General features: G+C 40.9%; 1 protein-coding gene across 2 annotated transcripts in view; it reads left to right on the forward strand.

Moving 5' to 3' along the window:
- Positions 1–24,573, forward strand: part of LOC134205207 (hemicentin-1-like) — a 495,388-nt gene that overhangs the window by 327,478 nt on the left and 143,337 nt on the right. For both annotated transcript variants that reach the window (XM_062680249.1, XM_062680250.1), the window contains one exon: positions 12,895–13,236. In XM_062680249.1, coding sequence (XP_062536233.1) covers positions 12,895–13,236 — 342 coding nt within the window. The remainder of the gene's footprint in view (positions 1–12,894; positions 13,237–24,573) is intronic.

Genomic DNA, 24,573 nt, shown 5'->3' on the forward strand with positions numbered 1-24,573 from the left:
CCCGAGGACGGAAAGGGGTCCTCGTCAAGGCTGGGGCAGGCGTAGGCACCACGTCGGCAAGTCCCTCTGTTTGTTGACGAATTGGCCATATCGCAGAGAGGTCAATTTGGGGTGCACGCGGCATCATCTTTCTTGATACCAGCCATGCAGAGGGAAGCAGGCGTAAAGTCGATCCTTCCCACCTTCCGAGGACAGGCCACCTGGGAAGCCGGCAATGCGCTTGCACGATAACATGGACTTCTTCTAAGAAAGCGAGTCACGATGTTTGGTGCTGCAAGTACATGCAGCCAACCTAGAGGGTGCGTTGTGCACTGCCCCCCTTTGAAGCATTACTTTCTGGTTGTACCGAAGGGACGATGGGCTTGGCGGCAATGGAAACGGTTTAGCGGGTCGGGGATGTAGTCCTGCCTCTCTCGTTTGCTGATGGTCCCTAACCCCGCACTCCCTGGACGTCCAACACAGGATGTCTGTTGAGAAGATTCCCCCTTCATTTCTTAGGAAGAAAAAAAACAAGATACCTACTCATGCAATGGTGGATATAGAAAAGTTTTCAATTAATAACTGAGGAAGTACTAATAGAATACTAAGTTGAAAAGCAGATCAAGTTCCAGTTGGGATGTAGAACCATTGAAAAGGAAGAAGTGAGCGTTAATAGAAAAAATTGTATAACTAAAGTTTTGAAAATAGTTTTATGGTTTAGTTCAGCGGCGCAGCCAAAATTTTTGATAATATAAAGTATGGTTTAAGTTAAAATTTGTTTCGAAATTTCGCGAAATTCCGTTAAATTTCGTTAGAAGCTGGTTTTTTCTAGCGAAATTTTTGAAATTTTACGAAACGAAACGAAATGAAAAAATCAGATTTCGCCATGCTCAAATTCCGCGAAATTCCGCGGAATTTCGTTTCGAACCACCTGAAACGAAATTTTTCGAAATACCGCATATGCTTAATATCTATAATTCATCTGATAATCGTTTATGTCAACCACGTGCCAACTACGTTTATGACCTTTATGTTAAAAGTACATGGAATTATAAAATGCATTAAAAATTAACTGAAAGTAGGTATACGAAGCTTTTAATTGTGTTCAATGGATTTCTGTTGGATTTAGTTAGATTCCTGTTCTCGATCATTTCTGTATTATATTAAAATTCCTCTAATTTTATGCTCCCGTTTATTTTTTGACCACACAGAACACTGAACCACAGAAACACGCAAAGCGGCGTATATAACATAATAATTCAATTGATTGGTTATTTTTGGCTTTTTTCACTGGCGGCGCCCGGAGGATGCAATTCACGCTTTTGTACCACACCAGCTAGATGGTAGGCCCCACCGCGTCATGCCTCCGCTGGGGAATCTCGCGCTAACGTGTTTGATTTATGGCGGTGAGTTGTATCTGAATTAACAAACAAATTAGCTGGCTTCGAAAACGGCGTTCCTATAGATTCGAACCCTTTTCGGGTCTTTCGATTTTATAGGTCGGTTAGTGAGCGATGTGCGTGAGCGTGAGCGATATACTCCATGAATCGATTACCAGCACACTTTCGTATTAATCCTTATGCGGTTTGATGGCCTCCTGAAGCCCCGAAGCTCATAACTTTTTCAACTGAATTAAAATATTTCGGCTCTTTTGCAATCGGGAATGCAGGGTATTTGCCGGTATTGCTATCGCTCACATGTGAAACAGTATCCCGAAGTGGCAGCTCTACGGCAGCCAGTTTTGTATCTAGAAGTTTAATGTCTACAGAAGCCAGTTCAGTATTCAGAAGTGTCACCAATAAGGGGTCGTTCAAAAATGACGTCACATGTTTTAGGGGAAGAGAGGGAGGGGGTTAGAAACACAATGGAAGTATGTGGCTACACTGATGATGAAGTTCTTGCTAGGCTGCTGTGTTGACTAAGTAGGAGGTTCGGCATTAAAAGAAGTTCTGAGCCGTTTTCTACTTCCGGCTTTCGTCCTTTTCGTTTTGGCCAATCACATCATTCTTGCTGGCAACAAATACATCTAATGAACCTATTGCTGTTGCAAGAGTTAATAGACAAATTATCAACTGAGATAAAAACGCAGCGCGATAGCTTCAAACAGTAGTTCGCGACCTGGCGACGTTTAATACCTTCATATCGGAAATAGTTAACCTGGCTGCGGAGCATGGTGTCGATGTAGATTCTCCATAAAATCAACACAAGACTTATAGAATAGTGCAGCTAAAGCCTGAGGGAGTGACCTCTGCATCTCCACGATTGTTTAAGGAAAGGGTATTGTGTTAGTTACAAAGGGTGTTTAATCTGTATTCTTAGATAAGCGATGTGATGTGGATTGTTTTATGGATTGATTTAAACGTATTAAAATGTTCTCATTGCGTCCATCCATATTGAGCAGCCGTGTCAAATAAAAACACAATCAATTAACTTACCGATCGCGCAAAGCCGAACAAAATATTTCGAATGATAGGGAGATCCTCCTGCGTGTCAATCAAAACACAAACCTGGATTTTTCAAAAACTGCAATGCACTCAAATGAACGCAAATAAATATGAATTGGTGTAAATAACTGAATCTATCTCCCTAAAGTGCAATTTTTCCTCTCTTATGAGTTTTTTGTTACATTTTACAATACACGAGAAATGCACCATCACCGCTAGGTGGATTATTCTGGGTTTTGAGGGGGATATTTTAGTTCGAACAAAAATGTATAGGAAAATTAAATTTGACAAAAAAAAAATCGGAAAAGATTCGGAAAGATCTGGTATCATTGATAGAAAATCTGTTTTCTGTCTACTTCCCAGTGATTAGTGTGTGTGGTAAATTGCGTCTAGTTTCGCCAAAGCTAGAAATTGACTATTCCAATGTTAGAATTGAGACGCTGTTACTGCTGCAGATCCTAGGGCCTGAGCTTCAGAAAGTGCATGGATAGCATAGCCTATGTCGAATAAAAATTTAAAACTCTCTTTGTTAAATTGCTGAAGGGTAGTATACCGTTCTATAATATATTTATTTATTTCATAACAATTGTCATCTGACATCTGTTGTCTCAATGACTATAAGGGTAAAAGGGTAAAAATTATCGATTATGTAATGGCGTTACCGACTGGATTTGCTTGACTTATTCAAATTTTGGCTTTCTCAGTCTGTTGTATTAAGAACGATTAATTGTATACGTTCCCGACGTTTCGGCCGATTGGTTTTGGCCTTTCTCAAGGGTCGTAAGGTCTATCGTCTATCGTTACATGCAGTTCTCCACTTCAGTTGCTCGGAGAGTTTTTCAACCATGCCTGCAATTTCGTAATTACTGTTTTAATCTAAAATGTTTTCACTGATACGACTGATATAACTGCAACATCTGTTTTAAAAAAATGGTTTATTTTAAAACAGACGTTGCAGTTGTATCAGTCGTATCAGTGAAAACATTTTAGATTAAAACAATAATTACGAAATTGCAGGCATGGTTGCAAAACTCTCCGAGCAACTGAAGTGGAGAACCGCATCTAACGATAGACGATAGACCTTACGACTCTTGAGAAAGGCCAAAACCAATCGGCCGAAACGTCGGGAACGTATACAATTAATCGTTCTTAATACAACAGACTGAGAAAGCCAAAATTTTAATAAATTATCGATTATCTAATCATTATATAAACATACACATAACACATCAATCATAATACACACGAAATACATCACTATAATAAAACTGAACTAAGTAATCTATGGTTGTAGTGTCAATTTGTGTCACGATCACGAAAGTATGCTGTAAAAACTCGCTGCAGAGTAGCCGGCGATAGATTAAAATCAAAGAGATGGAACACTTCGTTGAAACTGGACGACATATATCGAACTGGATCATGCTGACCATAACGACTGTTTCGAGTACCAAGTTGAATGAAATCCCTCCTCCTCAGCGGACGCATAGGAGCGTAAAAACTCATCCCGTTAAGTATTGCTGGAGAGTCAAAAGCACCATTCAGGATTTTCGCTACGAACATGGCCTGTATCACACGGCGTCGAACATCTAAGGTATCCAGTCCAAGCAACCGACAGCGGTTTTCATAAGGAGTGAAATGTTGGACATCACGCCAAGGGAGATTGCGCAATGCAAAGCGCACGAACTTTTTTTTGCACAGATTCGATCCTCGAGATCCAAGTGGTTTGGTAAGGGCACCAAACAGTGACAGCAAATTCCAAAATTGATAGTACAAGCGCACAATATAGTGATCGCAGGCAATAAGGGTCACGGAATCCTTTGACGATTTTCATTATAAAGACACGTTGTCGGTTTGCCTTAGAAATCACGTTATCGTAGTGGAAACGGATGGTTAGTGCGTCGTCAAGTGTAACTCCTAAATCCCTGATGTGGTTCACTCGTTCAAGAACTGTCCCAGACAGCGTGTAATTATAGATAGGTTTTCGTTTTCTGCTGAACGTTATTGTCTGACATTTATGGATACTGAGTGACAAGCAGTTACGCCCCCACCACCCCTCAAAACGGGTTAAAAGCATTTGTAGTTGAATGCAGTCTTCAAGACTGTTGACAACAATGTAGAGCTTTGCATCGTCAGCATAGAGCAGTCTCACACCAGGTAGTAGCAGCAGTGTCACATCGTTGCCAAATATCGAAAACAATAATGGTCCTAGATTACTCCCTTGTGGTACACCAGATGGCGTGACGAAGGGATCCAAAAGAGATGATCCGACTTTCACACGCAATTTTCGATCCGTCAGGTAAGATCGAAAACAATCAACACACTCCCAACTTCTCAAGATTGCCAAGTACAATACGATGATCCACTCGGTCAAAAGCAGCTTTAAGATCTAAGTATACCGCATCCACTTGCCGCCCATTGTCAAGAGCCTCAATACAAGTTGTTGTGAATTCTGTCAAGTTGGTCGCGACCGATCTATTAGGAAAAAATCCATGGTCCGTAGAGATGTACTGCCTACAGCAGGCGAAGAGCGTGTCGTTCATTATTATTTCAAAAACTTTCGAACAAGCGGAGAGAGTGGTTATTCCACGATAGTTGCCCATGTCGCATTTGTTTCTTTTCTTATGAACTGGAAAAAGGTATGACGACTTCCAGCGCATGGGAAACGTTCTGGTTCGAAGGGAAAGATTGAAGATTTTTGCTAACGGTTTAATAAGAGCGCTCGAACACCGGCGCAGCAAAGCAGCCGGTATCCCGTCCGGTCCAACGCAGAACGAAAATTTCAGTTTCCGGATCGCTCGGCACACATCTTCATCACTGATGGCCTAAGTCCAGTACATCTCGAGGAGTGTCACGAGAAGCCTCGATGACAAGAGATAGCGGAGCTGAGAAATCGTTGAAGGAGGTCTTAAACTGTTCAGCAAAGAGCTCGCATTTATCAGCTGGAGTGTCAGCAGAAACTTCATTCAGTTGCATTGACGTAGGAAGACCATCTTCATTCCGTTTGGACCTAACAAATGTCCAGAATTGCTTGGGATTTAGACGCAGATTTCGTTATGTGCGACTGATGAATCGGGAATACAAAAACTGATTATAACTTCTGTATACACTGCTGGCACTATTGAACTGTTGCTTGTTGTAAGTGGAACGATAATTGCAGTATCTCCGAAGTGCAGAGGACCGGCAACGTTTAAGTATTCGTAATCTGTGATTGGACCACGCGGGCTTTCGTGCAGCTCCAACAATCGGAACATGGATAGCAAATGCACGAACGATATTGTCTTTGAAAAAGTCCACAGCACCGTCGACGTTATCAAATGAATTGATGCAATCCCAATCCATTGCAAGTATCATTTCATTCAATGCAGAGTAATCTGCTTTTCGGAAATTATAACTGCTCGATTCATGTCCAGACTCAAAGGTAATTGGCGGTGCATACGACAACTCCAAGGTAAGCGGAGGATGGTTGACGTCAACAGGTGTCAGCGGTTCAAGAGCAGGGCGTATTGCACAACTAGGCAGCACTGCATCGTTTGCCAGAACGAGATCAAGTACACGACCATTTGAATTAACGATTGAGTTGATCTGGGTCAATCCATGAAAGTTGAATCCGTCCAACAATGCGCAACTGGATTCTGATAGACGAGAACGTATCAAGTCAACAGTCGGGTGAGAACTCTCGGCTGAACACCAACGAATCGCAGATTGATTGTAATCACCGAGCAGCAGGGCCTTGTCGTTAGCCCTGAGTGTAGAATTAACCGTTTCGATAGATTCTAGATGGCGTTGAATATCATCAAGATTGTTCATACGATCAGGTGGCAAGTACACAACCCCAATGCTGATAATGAATCCAGGCATATTGACTCGAACCCATAATTGTTCGAGGGTATCACTAACGATAGCGGAATCACGAGCACAATTGAACTTAGATAAAACTGCGATTAGTACACCACCGCCACGGGTTTTACGGCTATTCAAAGGATTGCGATCAGTTCTGAACACCGAGTAGTGGCGTCCAAAAAGCTGTGCTGATTGTATGGCGTCGTCGAGCCAAGTTTCGGTTAATACAACAACATCGTAATCTCCTTCGCATACCGCCAAAAAGAAATCGTCGATTTTGGTACGAAGCCCGCGAACATTCTGATAGTAGATGTGCAGACCACCGTTTTCGTTGCTGATGTGGGAGTGACGAGTACTGGAATGCTGGGGAGCATCATTTTCAAACGGAAGAAGCGTGGTCGCGAGTTGTCTAGAATCAGGAATCTTGTCAGAGGCCGGGACGGCTGATGATCGCAGGCTGGATTGGCTCGACTGTAATGAGCGGACAGGGACCTTCCACAAGGCTGGGGGCAAGTGTACGTCCCGGTGTCCGATCAAGAGAATATTTAGATGAGAGAAACGCCGCTGCACATTGGCTGGAAACAGGAGGCTTTTCGGTGGATGAACTGAACGTATTGAGAGCATACTTGCCTGATAACGTAATAAATAAATAAATAACTGCTGTTGGAAGGTCCCTTCACCGGTCTCAAACACAGGGCCGGGACAGCTGAAGATCGCAGGCTGGATTGGCTCGACTGTGATGAGCGGATAGGGACCTTCCACAAGGCTGGAGGCAAGAGTGCGTCCCGGTGTCCGAGCCTTCGGCCTCCGAGTGTCCGAGGATATTCTGATGAATGATGCACTGCCGCTTGATGACCGGAATAAGGGAGCTTCCCACTATCAGCATATTCTCCTAATTGCTAGGTCGAAAAATCTATTCGTTGCCGTGCCGATTTAAGTCGCTTGGCGAAAATGGGTCAGCCAGTACTCCAAGAGGCGTGGTTTACGTCGAGCAGTTGGTCATAGGAGGAACTCCGTTTTGTATTCAACACATGGCAGTTATTACATTTCAAATAATCAGCAAGGCACTCATTCACCTGATGATCGCCAGCACACCTCGGGCAATATGCAGGATTCTTGCAGGAAGCAGCTTTGTGTCCATATTCCGAGCAATTTAAACAGCGCAACACATCCGTTGCCTCCACGACTCTGCACCTTTCCCAACCGATGTTTACTCTCTGCCGTTTGATTAAATCGTCGAACCCACGTGCATCTGTTTCTTGTATGACTGACATATGATTGCTTTTTTGTGACTTAAATTGGATATTTAATTAGATTTTCCTATATTTAAGTAGGATGGCATTTTTCTCCCATAATATCTATTTTTAACCTCATCTCATCCATGGGATGTATAATTCTTTTCCTGTAATATTTTTTTTCGTATGTTGGAGGACTGGTATTCTTCTCCTTGTTTCGTGACGTTGTCTCATTTATATGATTCTCATTCTCAGTTCTCGCTCAGCTTCTAAGACGAGAAGACGTGTTGTTCGATTCCGCTCTCCGAAAGTTGAACGAAAGGAAGAAACACACGCACACTTATTCTCGACTCTCTTGTTCGGTAATTTTTTTTACGGTTTTGTACCGTAAAACATGAAAATTACCGAAAAAATCAGCTACTCCATTATAAATTACTGATCTTCCGTAATTGTTGTGTCAAATTACAGTATGCAGTACTGAGTTTTCGGTAATTAGTAGTATTTACTGGGTGTTCCACAAAAAGTCGGTAAACAAATTACTGAGTTTTCGGCATACTGACTATTTTACTGAGATTCCTTCAAAGTAGAATGACAAGGTCTATAGGTCTCCGGAATGGGGCCAAGAACTTAAACAATCAACCATCATAACTATTGCTCAGTGATGGAAATGTTAAGTGCCAAGAACAGTATTTTTTTGAACATGAAAGTGAAAATCAGACAAGAAATCAGACTTCTTTGAAGTACAAACCTCGTGTAAAACAAAAGATGTTTATTCTTATTATTATGTTGCACACATTTTTAATAAATTATTGAGAAACGAAATAAAATGAAATTATTTATTGCCATGCTACCGAAAGAACCAATCATTTCGTTCCGTAAGGATTCAATTCGCAACCTACCCCCAATACTCTTTACGAGATTCCCCACATTTCGAATTTTAGGTTAAATGCATTTTCTTCTCTTATTTGGGATCAAAATTTGAAAATATTTTGTACTGGAAAACTCAGCAAACTCAAAGGTAAACAAATTTTTTACCGAACAAATCAGTAGTAGCAAGTACTGACTTGTTCGTTACTTTTTGACAATATAGGAGCCTTTCGTTTTACCGAGATTTCAGTAACTAAAATTATTACCGACTTTAGTCAGCTGTTCAAAAACTCAGTAATATTTTACCGACTTCGGTAATCGAAAGTTACTGTGTGCTCCGTATAACCATGAAAGATGGAAGTGTGGAAGTGAAGGCGCACGATTTCCCGGAAAACGTACCCGAAGAGAAGATCGTCGGGTTCTTCAGTGCGTTCGGTGAAGTGATCTCGATGCGCGAATTGACGCGAGGTAATGGCTTCGAGTTCGGTGGGATTCCGCAGGGAATTTGGTCAGCTCGTATGCTGATCCAACGAAACATCGATTCGTGGGTCACGGTCAGCAGGCGTACATTTTCTACAATGGTCAAATTTTCTCATACGAACACTGCAAAGATCAACACTGGCATTTCTTGTGTACAAAACTAGAAAATGCTGGTGCAGAAAAGTTATGCGACCATGACGAAACATGTCGAGCTATGACAATCACCAAAGAAGACGAGTGGTGCGAAAACAAGGATCGTCAAACTGGTCGGCCAGCGATCTATCGCTTCACCACCAACATCGCTGGAGGTCCCAAGCTAACGTAGTCGGCGAGTCAGACCGAACCGCCTGGCATAATAAATCAGCCAGTTGTAAGCACTGCACAAACGGTGTCCCCTAGCCCAAATTTGCAAACACAACACGCATGCAGCTCATCGTCGTCATCGCTGCAATCACACGCACAGAGTGCCGAAGTGGTCAACGTATTATTAGCGCGTTTCGATCACATGGCCGAACAGTCAGCTACGAGACGGATGAATCGTCAGTATCAACGAGAAGTCGCCGAAACCGAGGTCACCAGCCCGGCAAGAAGCAGTGATGCGAAGTCGATGACGACGAGCGTGATGAAGACAAACAATTCTCGGGTACTTATTCAAAGGACGTATGTGATTTTGTAAATAAAGATTCAAACGTCAATTTGTCTAATCTGATAGCACTCCCACGCAAACCATCACTACATACAGGTAGGGGAAGCCTTCGGCTACCTGTTATTGGTGTCGGTTTGCGTGGGGGAGCCATCAGATTGGACAAATCAACGTTGGAATCTTTGTTTACAAAATCACATACGTGCTTTTGAATAAGTACCCGAGAATTATAAATGGCTCGCACATCCTACACTCCTACAGCATCGCATCGACCAACATCAAAACCATCACGAACCCTACGAAACTCCACGTGCTCCGAGTCTTTATCAACAGCCAAAGCCTAGATATCGTATGTCTGGAGGAAGGGAAAGGAAGCGGAAATCTCGAGCCGTTTTCGAGGATATGTATCAACATCTATATGCATAACTACGGGTAGCGCACGACGGTAGTGATGAACTTAATTTTAAAATTAAAAAAAAAGGAAGGATGCTTTGAACATCCCGAAATGTTGACTAGCATAATCCCTCTAAATGGTGAAATGCTGGAAAGGAAGTTCTCCTATGCGTTCCATGCGTGAAAATGAAACGCATCTGGCGGAAGAGCCCATGTCGATCTTCCAGCTGGGGGAAAAGACGACCTAAGTATAATTTTTTGTTTCATAACGGTTTTCAAAACCATAATTTACTTTTCATGACTTCTATAAAACCGGCATAAAACTAACATGTTACTTGGGGACGCAAAAAGACGACCAGCCCGCAGGTGGGTGTGATTCCTTTTTAAAGCAAGTAGACGGTTACCCGGAATAAACCAATACTGGTGAGTTTAATCCCTTCTTTAAAAATATGTGTTTGTCCGGAGTAATTCATCGGTGGATATGAGTGAATTTGAAATATGATTTACGGTTGGAACTTAGTCAAAGCGGTATTTAATATTTAAAGCTTGAAAAATCATACAGGCTATAATTGGATACCTCAACATTTTTGAACTGGAGAACTTATTTTTTAATTCAGAAATGCAATTATCAGTTCATCGCCTGGCAAATAACATGTTCCTCAATTCCAACTTCGTATTATTTATGGAATTGTTATTAAGTCGGTGGCCTCTCGTTGAGTAAGTACTACTTCAGCCCTTTATCCACTTCCTAGTTACCTAGACCGCCTTCATGTCCTACATGGCGGGATATCTGTGTTTCAAATGTACTTCCTGTTTCAATCATGTTGTAAGATTTTGAGAATGGTGCGTTTCAGTCCGAAGCCCTTTGTTTTGGCTAAAACCTTCTTTTCCTTCACGGTACTTCTAGACCAACATTTGAAAAAGGCGTAACAGCCAAAAATTATTCCTTCTGATTTTTTCTAGACCAACATTTGAAAGGGGCGTAACAGCCAACATTTATTTCTTCTGATTCTTTGTCTACATATGGTCGAGGTTCAGTCAAATCACACCAAGCGCCATCGAAAAATTACCGATTTTGCTGCTCAAACTTTCGTTTAGCAGATTTGATTGATCGCAAATCGCATCGAATATCCCTCAACCCCATAACTGAGGATATCCTACTGCAAATGTATGCTTAAATTGATATGAAACTATTTACGTTGTCCTTGTACGAACATAATATCACAAGTCAGTCGAAAAGCCGCTTGGTGCGGTTTGGTCGAACCCCGACCATATATAGCTCTATGTATATGTGGACGAAGAATATAATGGAATAAATTTTGGCTGTTACGCCCTTTTCAAATGTTGGTCTAGATTTGTCCACATATATAGCTTTATATGTGGACAAAGAATCAGAAGGAATATTTTTTTGCTGTTACGCCCTTTCAAATATTGGTCTAGATTTAATCTTTAGAGCATAGCTTTTGTTTCATTGTTCATTGTGTGATGATAGATGGTGACCCACATTACTGTAGAGTCAGGACATTTGGAATCTTCATCAACACATTGTAATTTTTCATTATGGCATCAGTGAAATAGTTAATTTGTCAATTCAAATTAGCTCAACTTTCCGCCATATGTATATGTGTTCTTATTTATAATGTAGCATTGTAATGCTTTATTTGATCAGCAATTCATAAATATATTACAGACTCTCGATGATAATGGCACTTGCAATATCAGTTTAGCATATTTTCCAAACACCATCGGTGATGATTAATGTGGTAATGACATTTTTAAACCACCATAATGGTTATATGAATAAATAAAAAAAATGACAATGATCCCACACCATTTCATTCCATTTGTGGCAAACAGCAGTGTCCCATTAGTGCACGTCCCCTCAGAGCTCTAATTTAATCATTATCATGTTATACACCCAGTTAATTGCATTCCTGCAATCAATTAATATTTCAAAACAATCTCCCCCTCTTAGTCCAAGCTTACATCAAATTAATTCCATAAACTACTTGTGGGACAGGTCCCATTTAGCGCCCGTCGTCGTATGTCGCATCGGAAAGTGTCTGTGGGTACTGCAGAACAATAAACGGCATCAATCATTCATGTCCAGCAGTGATTACCTCTATATTAGCATAAAGCGTCGGCTGTCGCCGCCAGTAGCCTCGTCGCACAAACACAATCATCTATTTTGGGGTTGGTGGGTGGAGGTGGAAGGCTCAGAGCAAAATTCACTCATCGAGTCATCAGGCCGACCCGGGCAACCGTGGGAAATGCTTCAGTTGATTCCGGCGAGAGCAAAGAGCAAGTTGATCACATAATTAAATATGAATTAGCTCAGGCATGACGACCGTCGTCCACGGTTTAACGGAGCTGAGATCTGCCTCGGTGAACTATGCCTCCAATTTCGTAGATTTACGGCATCGAATTAAAGTAGATAAGCACAATACGTCGAAGATCATCTGCTACCAGGGACTCACTGGCTTCCAAACGAGTTGAATTGAACAGATGTGGACGTTGATGCTCCCCATGTTGTGTAGAAGGTAATTTCCTTATTAGATATGTATGAGCTATAATGGATTTGTGGGGAGTTGGGAAAGCTCCCTGAATAAGTTATGCATTAGACCCAACAGACTTATTCATCTTCCATATTTAGGTAAGACTTATTTCTGTTTATGCTGTAGCAACGCATAACGTTTCACGGATAATTAAAGGAGCTATCGATATTTTCTTATCTACATGAATTATCTATTCAGTTAATTTAATATCTTATGCCGTGAGTGATTCTCCGATCAAAAATTAAATAAGTACAAAAATGTGCAATGAAAAAAAAATGATTCTCCTGGGGTACATTATCTAGTTATTATTTCACATCACATGCAAAAGCGAAATCTTCAAAAAAAAAACATGAAGTATCAATACGCATTAAATAACTTTCGCGTATATTTACTCTTAACGTGTGTGGGCATATTGCATGCGAGCTAATTCCTTTTTTTTATTTTTTCTCATTTCATAGTCCCCATAACGATGGTGAGCGGTGTGCTCGGCAAGCAGGCAAGTCTTCCGTGTGACATCCGACCGCTGGAGCGTGACGATGCCGTGTACATGGTGCTATGGTTCAAGGAAGAGGACAACGAACCGCTGTACAACTTCGACATCCGTGGCCGCCAGATTGCCCAGGCGCGGCTTTTCTCTTCCGAAAAGTATTTCGGTAAGCGGGCATTTTTCCGGGCGACGAGCCATCCGGCGCAGCTGCTGGTGGACGACCTGAAACTGTCCGATGAAGGGGTCTACCGGTGCCGGGTGGATTTTCGGAACTCGCCCACCCGGAATGTTAAAATCAACTTCACAGTTGTAGGTAAGTAAGCTCCGTGGAAGGGAAACGTTTCCCTCTTAGAACAAACCAAATGAAGCAAGAAACAAGATTCGATTGTCTTGTAGGAACGTCAGAATGGGCATTTATAGGCTGTTTTTTCTCTTACTGTTAATTTTATGTGAATGCTTTCAAACCTGTTCGCTTCTTTACTAGTTAAATGATTGATTCATTTTTAACGTTTATTTATTATTTAATTTAAAAAAGAACTGCTTACCTCACAATCCGTTTTAAGAATGCTGACTCCAACAGGTTGGCAACGAATCTTTCAAATTCATTTTTTTACACATTATATGATGGTTTTTCTTTTCCAATCCATTTTCTCCTTTCCAATTGAGGAAGAATTTCCCGAGGAAACTGTAAACAATTTCTTCTCGAAGTTCTAAAGAGCTTCCCGTAAAAATATCCTAAGAATTTCTCGTAAAAGTGCCGAAGAATTTCTCGTGAAAATTCTGAAGAATTTCTTCTGAAAATTTCCCGCGGATTTTCCAAAGAATTTTCTGTGTGAATTCCAAATGATTTTCAGTGGAAATTTCTAAAACCGGAGATTTTTCCGTAGTAAAGAAGTAAGCTTATTCCCGTCGTAGCTGGTGCTGCTTGGTTTTCAAATCTAATGACTCTAACTAAGTTGTATGTAACATGTATTTTAGAGTTTCTACTTTCCGTTGCCTACTATTAGCGCAATGAACAAATCATGGTTTATTAAGAATCGGTAATCAAAAATAATCTTCCATTCTTTTTAAAATAGTCTTTCAAAAATCTGTTTACGTCCATGATAGCTTTTATTCGTCCATTTCAATATTCTATGGATTGCTGTAACAAGTATACCAAATAAGTTTTTATGCGATATATATGGGTCATTCCATATGAAGTGACCGAGAAAAAATGCAAACGTGCAATCGACTTTCTTAGAATTAAATGAAATTTTGACCAATTGTTTATGTATGGGTTATACCCCAAAATCCCAAATTTCGTAGTGATTGGACCTCCCCACGATTAATACGACCATCCCCCTTTTCGAACAAATGTATGAAACCCATCATTTTGATTTGTTAATATCTCTGGAACTGTGAGGTCTATAATCAATCTAAGGTAACCATTCAAAAGAAGATTTTTCAAGGAATTTATAAAAAAATATTTTTTTGATGTGCAGTGTTGCCAAATGAACAATTTTTAAGTTTTTGTTCGAAAAATGCATTTTTTACCCAATGAGTATATTTTGATTTAAAAAATGACCTCACCAACGTGTTCTTTGGCCATTTTTACATTGGAAACGCTTGAAACCCCGAGGTATTATGTTCCGATCTTGAGATACAGGATTTAAAAAATGAAAAGTCCTTTTTTCACTGTGAACATTGAATATTTTTACTAATTTCCGAACATACACACACATTCGCATTGACACATACACACATACACAGCTCGATTGGTTGCTCCCCCACTTTCCGCATCGCGATTGGAATTTATATGAAGATTAGTATGGATTTTTTTTGCATTTTTGCTCCTAGAGGCTTTATTTTATCGTTAATTCAATCATCTGACTCAATACGTTACCATATAGTCTGAAAGATGCCGAAAGAGTTTGCTGAAGAATAAGCATTGCTGGAAATATTACAACGCTTCGAAGATTGATTATTGAAATCATATGCAAAAAATCAATGTTTGTGCCAGCACTATCTGGCGAACTGTGGTTGTTAGACGGCAAAATCATTTCTTTTCCGGAATTTTCCTTTAAAAATTAATCCGAATAACTACAATTTGTTCCTCAGCCTTAAAAGAATAAACATTTTGAAATAACGCTCAGTTGAATGATTGGTACATATAGTTTGGTAGTGCTGGCAGAGTAAACAATTTTGGTCGTCGTTCCAGCAAGGATTCTTCTTCTGCAAAGTTTTTCGGCATCCTTTAACGCAATATGTCACATGGTTTAAGAAAATCTAAATTCTCTCGGAGTTAAAAATGCAATAAATACAAAAAAAAATAATGGCAAATATTATCCGTTTATTTTCAAAATACAGAAAATAAAATCATTATCTCAAAGAAGACCATTTTTATGATGTTTGTTTGTGGTCTACTATTTTCATATTTTGATAATATACATACACAGCTGAAAATTTTCAATTCCTTGGTGAGTGACTGAGAGCTCATGGCTGTCGTCAAATCACATTTGCGTGCTGTGAAGTGTGGGTTTAATTGCCGTGGTAGTAAGATAAAAACTTTTCGTGGATAATTCTCCTCTGGTCGATTAATATTGACATTAAGCTTTTCTTCTGCCTTGTGTATAATAACAAAATTCGTTTGAAAATAGCATCCAACGTTCTTTGCCATTTTCAACCCTCTTACCACCCACTTGTCACAAATAGTCACAATTCACTTACACCACTTTTCTCTTTCACCCACTTTTTAAGCACTTGCCCTTAAACGATTTGCTCACAACATGTTGCATTTTATGGGAAATCCTATCCCATTGTTTCCTATTTGAATTTGATTGGTTCGGACTAAGGGCTCGAAACATATGGTCAAAATACTATTTTCAAAATGCACGAAAAATGCACCATTCCCGCAAGGCAAATAAATCAGGGTTTTAGATAATAATATCGTTTCTTCTGTCGTAATTGCCTCTCGTATATCTTTATTTGGCTGTTCTTAAGAAAATGTTCGTTTCTATGATTAAAAACGAGTTTTCGGTTCACTTAATCTAACGTTATTTTGTAAGAATAAAATAGTATAAAAAAGATTTCGGCTCCGTAACGCTTAACAGCATATGAGCCAAAGCCAAAAAAAAAAAATTATTGATTTATACAATTCAAAAAAAAAAAATCCCATGGCAGGTGAAATACTATAGTACCTATGTGAGTAATAGTTTAATAGTACGCTTTACGACAATACAGAAAAGCTATTTCTTCCATAGTGACTACGTTGCCAAGTACATTATTTTCTATTCAAAGTTACATGTTTTACAATTTCTTTTAAGAAAACAATATATATGAATTCTTGGCAATTCCATAAAAATACTATAGCAAAAAGGGTAAAGGTAAGGTATGCATAACAAAATCTTATGTGATTTTAGCGTTTTAAGTATAAAATTGTATTTTTCTGCCAATGAGTATATCGAAAGGCCTTACTTCATGAATTTCTTCGATGACCAAGGTCATATAGTGTCTAAAAGATCTATTCTCTGTACCACAAGGAGTGGGTACCATATTTAAAACAGCAGTACTGATCTTTGTTCAGAATTGAAGCTATTTATTCCACAAAGTTTTTGGATAACTATCTGTGACTTCAGGAGCTATTTGTGACTTCATGCATAAAAACATCGGTCAAATTCGAAATTCTTCAACAGTTCAATTTTTTCTGTTAGACCACATAAAAAGGTTTGGTTTTACTACCATCCAGTAAAAGGCCCCAGTCTGTCTAATGAATAACACAAGAGTGAAACATTTATTTATTTATTACCAGACTAAGGCCGGAGTGGCCTGTGCAGTACACAAAAGTCTTCTCCATTCAGCTCGGTCCAATTCGACGACGAATGAAGGAGAGCGGTACTGTTACCAAGAAAAGCCAATGTACAGCAAACGGATTGATTCAACGGCCACAGATCCGGCAACGAATAAAGGACAACGATTGGAAAGTCGGATCTTGGAACGTGAGAACTTTGCATGAACCCGCACGTGTTGGGCTCCTGGCTCGTGAGCTGCTGAAGGTCGGCGTGAGTGTGTCAGCAATCCAGGAAATACGGTGGCCCAGAACTGGAGAACGTGAATTCCGGGCGGTGGATCCCATAGCGAACACTTCATTCAGACAGAGTAGAACGAGGAGTTGGCTTCGTGGTGATCAGGATGCAAATGAAGCGTGTTATCCGGTGGAAGCCGATAAGCGACCGCATTTGCGTGTTGAGAATGAAGGAAAAATTCTTCAAATATAGCCAGATCAACATATATGCCCCAACGAACGATAAGCCTGATGACGTGAAGGATGAGTTCTTGGAGACGTGAAGGATGATGAGGCCTACGGAGAGTGCCCTACACACGAATTAAAGATTGTCATCGGGGATGCAAATGCGCAGATCGGAAAAGAAAGTTTCTCTCGCCCTGTCATTGGTACGGAAAGCTTCCATTCCGCTACCAACGATAATGGTCTGCGACTTGTAACCTTTGCTGGTGTTAGATGGATGGCAATAAGCAGTACCTACTTCGCACGTAAGAATATCCACAAACACACCTGGCAACATCTGAGTGGAGATACTTGCTCACAGATAGTGCTGGTCGACGGACGACATTTATCGACTCGGATCACTATCATGTAGTTACGAAAGTTCGGGCGCGACTCTCCAGCGTCACGAATTCACAAAACAACAGAACGATGCGTTTCAACATCCAACGCTTGTCAGTGGAAGGAGTTGCTGAACAGTACCACCAGAAGCTGAACGAGCGGTCAGGAGATGCCACTGGATCTGGCGACGTCAACAGATTGTGGGAAAATATCCACGAAGCTATGACTACAACAGCGCAGGAAGTGTTAGGCACAGCACAGCGACGCCAACGAAATGGTTGGTTTGATGAGGAGTGCCAGCGAGTGACGGACGAGAAAAATGTTGCTAGGAGTCGAATGCTAGTAGCTCCTACCCGTTCCAACAGAGAGCGGTACAATGTAACAAGGGCAGAAGCGAAACGAATCCACTGCAGAAAAAAGGCAACACGAAGAGAGTGTGATAGATGAAGCGCAGGAGAACATGGATAGAAACGATATGCGGAAATTTTACGCAACTATCAATGGCGCGTGGCATAAGACTGCGCCAGTGCCCGCTATGTGCAATGACCGAGAGGGGAATTTGCTGACAGACAAGACTATGGTGGCAGCCAGGTGGAAGGAGCACTTCGAAGATTTGTTGAACGGTGAAAATGAGGGTGTATTAAGGAGCAGGATGGACATAGTCGGCGACGGTCAAACTGTGGAACCACCAACGCTGGACGAGGTTAAGAAGGCTCTAAGAAGGACGATATCCCGGTCGAGCTTCTCAAACACGGAAATGAGCAGCTGCATCAATCAATCCAGAACTGCCTGCCGGCTGGTTGGATGGCCTCATCTGCCCAATCTATGAGAAAAGGCACAGACTAGAGTGTGCCAATTACAAAGGGATCACCCTGACGAACTCGGCGTACAAAATCCTGTTTAACAGACTGAGACAGCTTGAGGAGTCCTTCGTCGGCGAATGCCAGGCAGGTTTTCGTGAGGCCCGATCATTGATTTCAAAGCAGCGTTCAAATCAGTGAAGAGAAATGAGCTGTGGCAGATAATGTCCGAACATGGTTTTCCGGCGAAACTGATTAGACTGATACGTGCAAAGCTGGATGGCTCGAAATCAAGTATTCGGATTGCAGACAAAGTGTCAACCTTTTTTGTGACCTTAGACGGATTGAAGCAGGGTGATGCACTTTCGTATTTATTGTTCAACATTGTACTCGAAGGGGCTATTAGGAGATCTAGCATGCAGAGGAACGGCACTATCATCAACGGTCGACCTAATTGGAATCGGTCGCAAAGCAGTAGTGGAGGCTTTGGTCCTACTGAAGAGGGAGACGGCAAAGATGGGCTTAACCATTAACTCTACCAAGACAAAGTACATTGTAGCAGGTAGAGATAGGGGAAGACCTAGTGGTGTTGGTGCAGAGGTAGTGCTTGATGAGGATGTGTTTGAAGTTGTTGAAGAATTTGTTTACCTTGGAACGCTTGTGACATGTGACAATGACGTTTCCCGTGAAGTGAAAAGACGTATTGCTGCTGCGAATAGGGTCTTTTACGGATTACGTAACCAGCTTCGGTCCCGCAATATGCAGACGGAAACGAAATTTGCTGTATAGAAAACTCTGATTCTACCAGTGGCCCTTTATGGACATGAAGCATGGACATTAAAAGAGGCGGACCGGAGAGCTCTCGGGGTTTTCGAGCGAAAAGTGCTGTGTACAATACTCGGAGGGAAACTAGAAAGTGGTGTGTGACGCAGACGCATAAATCATGAGCTGTATGAAGTATACAAAGAAGAAAATATTGTGAATCGTATAAAATACGGCAGACTTCATTGGGCTGGTCACTTAGTGCGAATGTCGGAAGAAAGAATAGCGAAAATAATATTCAACAGAGAATCAGACAGGGGGCAGCGACTTCATGGAAGGCCACGAACACGCTGGCTGCACGCGGTGGAAACGGACCTGGAGACCTTGAACGTTCGGGGAAACTGTAGGAACATCGCCCAAGACCGACGATTATGGAGCTCAACAATACGCCATGCATAGGTGTATCGACGCTGTAGCCAACCAGGTATCCAGGTAGGTATTCTTTCTTCCGATTTCCTTATTTCTTCTTCCATCTTCCATCTTCCTTCTTCAATTTTAGAAGTTCTTCCATCTCTTTTTTTTTCTTCTTACTTTTTCTATCTCTTCTTCCTTCATCTTCCTTTTCTTTTTCTTCTTTTTTTCTACCTTCTTCATTCTTTCTTCTTCCTTCTTCCTTCTTCTTTCTTCCTTCTTTCTTCTTCCTTCTACCTTCTTCCTTATCCAACACAGGGGGCCGAAACGATTGAGAAAGCCAACGTCAAAATATCCATTCTACCAGTCGCAATCTCCTACAATAACCTAATAGCAAAGATTTTCCCGTTTCGAACGATTTTCCTTGGAGATTGTAGACAGTGTAGAATTTACAGTGGATATATTATAGTTTGGGCCCTCCTTAGCCGTGCGGTAAAACGTGCGGCTACAAAACAAGACCATGCTGAGGGTGGCTGGGTTCGATTCCCGGTGCCGGTCTAGGCAATTTTCGGATTGGAAATTGTCTCGACTTCCCTGGGCATAAAAGTATCATCGTGCTAGCCTCATGATATACGAATGCAAAAATGGTAACCTGGCTTAGAAACATCGCAGTTGATAACTCTAGACCAACATTTGAAAAGGGCGTAACAGCCAACATTTATTCCTTCTGATTCTTCTTCCACATATACACCCAGGTTTTTTTTACGCGGTTGGAATTCATTAATTTCTTGGTTAACCTGAACTTTCACAACTTTTTAAATACCCTCTGAATTTTCTTTGATTTTTTGTGATTTTTTTCGTGGGATTAACTCATTGCTTCATTGACGCTGAAGGTCTTAAACGACCAAAACCAAACCGTGTAAAAAAAACCTGGGTGTATAGCTATATACATAGACGAATTTTGGCTGTTACGCCCTTTTCAAATATTGGTCTAGAACTGTGGAAGTGCTTAATGAACACTAAGCTGCGAGACGGCTCTGTCCCAGTGTGGGGATGTAATGCCAATAAAAAGAAGAAACAGATTTTATAGTATTTCCGGTAGAACTTCGGTAATACTTCTGGTTCAAATTCCGAAGATTTCCAGTTGGAAATCCCGGAAAATGTTCCATGGGTATTCTATAGAATTTTGCCTAAAACGTACCGATAATCAAACCAACCCATGGTTTTGGTGTTGCTTTGTTGCTTTACATATTATCTTTTGAAAGGCTTCTAATAAAATTCTTCGGACCTGTCATTATTAGATGCAACTATTGCCGTTACCCATCCTATGTGATTTATTTATCGAATGCTTTGCATACTTAAAACGGTGTGATATAATGGTACCTATTGCAAACAAACTACGCTTATTTTCCATATTGCATGACGAGCATCCAATTCTAAGGAAGTTCCCGTCTGTCCTTCTCCTCAAAAGTGTTTATAACCAAAGAGTCACCCAGAGAAATCACCGGGCGGGTGAAGTACAATTTCGAAGACGTTTATCTAATTTGTTTTCGAGCCTACGGTTGAAAGTCTTACTTGAGATGGAAAATTTTAACAACTTCCCGGAAGAATTGCTGGCATGGGATGAGGACGGATCCACACTGCTGTTTTTTTTTGTGCGACGTTCGTTCCGTCAGTCACACGGACAGACGTGCTTCGCCTTAGGAATCAATGCTCTTGAGCACAGCATGGCAAACAAATTCAAAGAAAAGCGAATTTGTTCAAACCTGAAGAGCGAAGACAAACAAAGACAGACGGGAGGTGGGTAAATATCTTCATTTGGAGATAAATGCAATTGTATGTAATAGTGCGCTCCGGTGAACACGAGTTGCGGAACTCGAGTTTGTTACCGGCGACCCACCTTTCGAACCGAACGTGCTTGGCTTGTGTTATCGAGACAACTAAAAGATTGATGAAGATAGTACTAGCAGAATGGCCACAATACTGTGAGTTTGCTCTACCTGTGCAAACCAGAGTCGGTTCGGATGGATTACCACAGTTGGGATAGTAATCGCAATCCACTGCGTTCGAGACACCCCAATCAACCGACTCTGTTGGAAAAGCAAACGAGATGAAAATGGCATTGAGTTGATTTCTGCTGGAATGGATTTAGCATCATCGTCGTAAAATTGTCTTATCTGGATCTTTGCTGCCATTACTAGTTTAGTAGTGGACGTCGTCTCCAGCACAGACGACTGGTATTGATTCTATTTGGTTCAGCTCAATGAGCTTTCCGTTTCCGTAGCTACCCCATAGCGGCAAACATGATTTTTACTGTGTTACCTTTGGAGCGAACGATCCAACCTGGTTCGGTCGATGAGTGTCATTAAAGTTTATCCGGAAGATATGGTTTATCTCAGTTTTGTTCACATGGATACGTTTACCGAGTTATCAATTTCGCATGATTGATGGTGATACGAGGAACGGTTGCGGAAATCGTTAGTTGTTCCTTGACTCTCGAACATGTTTCATTTGTTTTGTGGACTATTGCACTTTTTATGGTCAAATCGGCATATATGTGGTAAGTCTCTATTTACACACTAGAGGGTTACTCAATACGAACAAGGGGATCGATTTGGCACTTTGAAGTTGAACTGCATTTAATGGAGTTGGAATGAACAAATTTGTATGCATGTGACAATGTTCCGGCAGATTTACAATGATCGTAGATATGCTTATCTCTGCAACTCCATATACGATTTGAGCAAGGGTTCTATGCTATGCTATCTAACAATGTTCAACATGACTAAAAAATATATCTTCTTCTTGTTATTGGCATTACATCCCCACACTGGGACAGAGCCGCCTCGCAGCTTAGTGTTCATTAAGCACTTCCACAGTTATTAACTGCGAGGTTTCTAAGCCAAGTTATCATTTTTGCATTCGTATATCATGAGGCTAACACGGTGATACTTTTATGCCCAGGGAAGTCGAGACAATTTCCAATCTGAAAGTTACCTAGACCGGCACCGGGAGTCGAACCCAGCCACCCTCAGCATGGTCTTGCTTTGTAGCCGCGCGTCTTACCGCACGGCTAAGGAGGGCCCCTTAAAAAAATGTGTAGTACTAGCTTGTACCCGGCTTTGCTTGGGATTGAAAAGTAAATTATGCAATTCAAATGTCTTATTGTCAAATGTCAGATGCGGAAATTTACACTATCCTACACTGAATTGGTAGTCTTCCTAACCAGTTTTCCTTCAAATTGCATGCAAAATCGGCAATTCATGTCAAAGGTTGCGTGCATTTAGGCAATATCTCGTGTGACATTACGAGTTTTAGTGTAAATTTATTTTTTTATCTATGCAGCACCAATTGCACATAAGTAGAAATATTGATGAAAGACCAGGGGTCTGCGAGGCGGCCATGCTTCTGATGCCAGCATTAAAACCATTGATCAGTTTTATACGAAGATGTAGCCATAATCATCGAAAACCTGCCATTTAAAATATGTTTTAAATAATGATATTTTGGCTTGCCTTTTACTATATTAGATACATTATTTTTTTAAGAGGATCGCACATTCATCATTTCCTTTTACTTGGCAAACCGTGATTCCTATGAAGGCATAACAACTATATTTGATTTATACCTGGCAATAACTTGCTTTCTACGAATGGATTACGTCATTTTTGTCTTATTACTGACAGGTGTGATATCCACCATTCTGAGACAATGTGTACTTAAAAAAAAAGGAAAAGAAGATTGTAGCTTGTGCATCTGTCAGGTGTCGTCATTGTAGATTTGAAAAGGCTTCAACCAATATCTTCAGTCATTGATCTCTAACATTCGTCAGGCGAAATTTTTTATAAAAGTTGGTTTATAAAAAGTTGAGCATCACGATTCTCATTTTTGACGCTGCTCAAAATTATGACAAATATCCGTTATGTCAAATGACTATACAGTGTCGACCCGATTTTGTCTACCCCCGATTTTATCACGTTTTTGACCCGATTTTATCACGTCCCGATTTTGTCGCGTTTTCGACCCGATTTTGAAAATGTTAGTCGTTCCTTTTATTTTCGTAAATAATACCGCAAACAACAATGAATTTCATGAAATGACTTTCACCGCCTGTGATTTATTATAAATCATTTCTGAGTACTCATCAAGAATTTTTAAAGCCTTTTCGACAAGAAATAACGAGTATCGTTCACACATTTTACCGTTTCAAGGCTGATTCATATTTGTGAAATGAATTAAAAAATTTAAACTAAAATTTTTCCCGGTTTTGTGGAAAAAAAGTTGGACTAACAATATTCTATTCCTACATGACCGTAAGGGAAGATCCATAAAGTACGCCACGCAAAAATTGGCGATTTTCCCCTCCCTCCTTCGTCACAATTTTTGTATTAAACCTCTAAAAATGTTGTATGAATCATCGCGCTACTCTAAACCCCCTCCCCCTAGAGACGTGACGTACTTTGTGGATGACCCGATTTTGTAAGCAGAACTCTATTGGAGTATTAGACGGCCTACAAAAATCAGGGTCAGTTGCTTCCCGTCATTATTATCAAATATTTATGTCGTGAATGGGGTTAAAAACCCTTTATTTTAGTGTTTTTGCTTTTCTCGTACACTGAGTGTTCGTATTTTTTTACTTTTTAATCCATAATATGTACATCTCCGGTGGTCTTGTAAGATTTCCACCCTGAGTGATGTCCAGCTTTCGCTTTAACCTGTTTCCATGTTAGATTTCGGCTGACTTCTTTTATCTCTTCATTTAGGTTTCACCACCATGAGCCTCTGGGTCTGCCTTTGCTGTAATGTCCCGCTGGGCTTCAGGCTTCAGGCTAATACAGATTTCGTTTCCACCCTTTACGTGAGATGTGGCCGACCTAACCCCACTTCCGATCCCGAATTTCAGTTGATATCGGCCTCTAGTGACACCGAAGATAAGGCTCGTTGTTTGAGATCCAGCTGTGAGGTCACCAGGCCCTAATTATCTACCGCAGGCATTTGTTGATAAACACCTGCAGCCGTTGAGTGTTCTTCACTGATACACACCATGTTTCGCTAGCGTATAACAGCACAGATTTCA

The sequence above is a fragment of the Armigeres subalbatus genome, chromosome 1 (assembly GCF_024139115.2).
Source record: "Armigeres subalbatus isolate Guangzhou_Male chromosome 1, GZ_Asu_2, whole genome shotgun sequence".
NCBI classification, from domain to species: Eukaryota; Metazoa; Arthropoda; class Insecta; order Diptera; family Culicidae; genus Armigeres; species Armigeres subalbatus.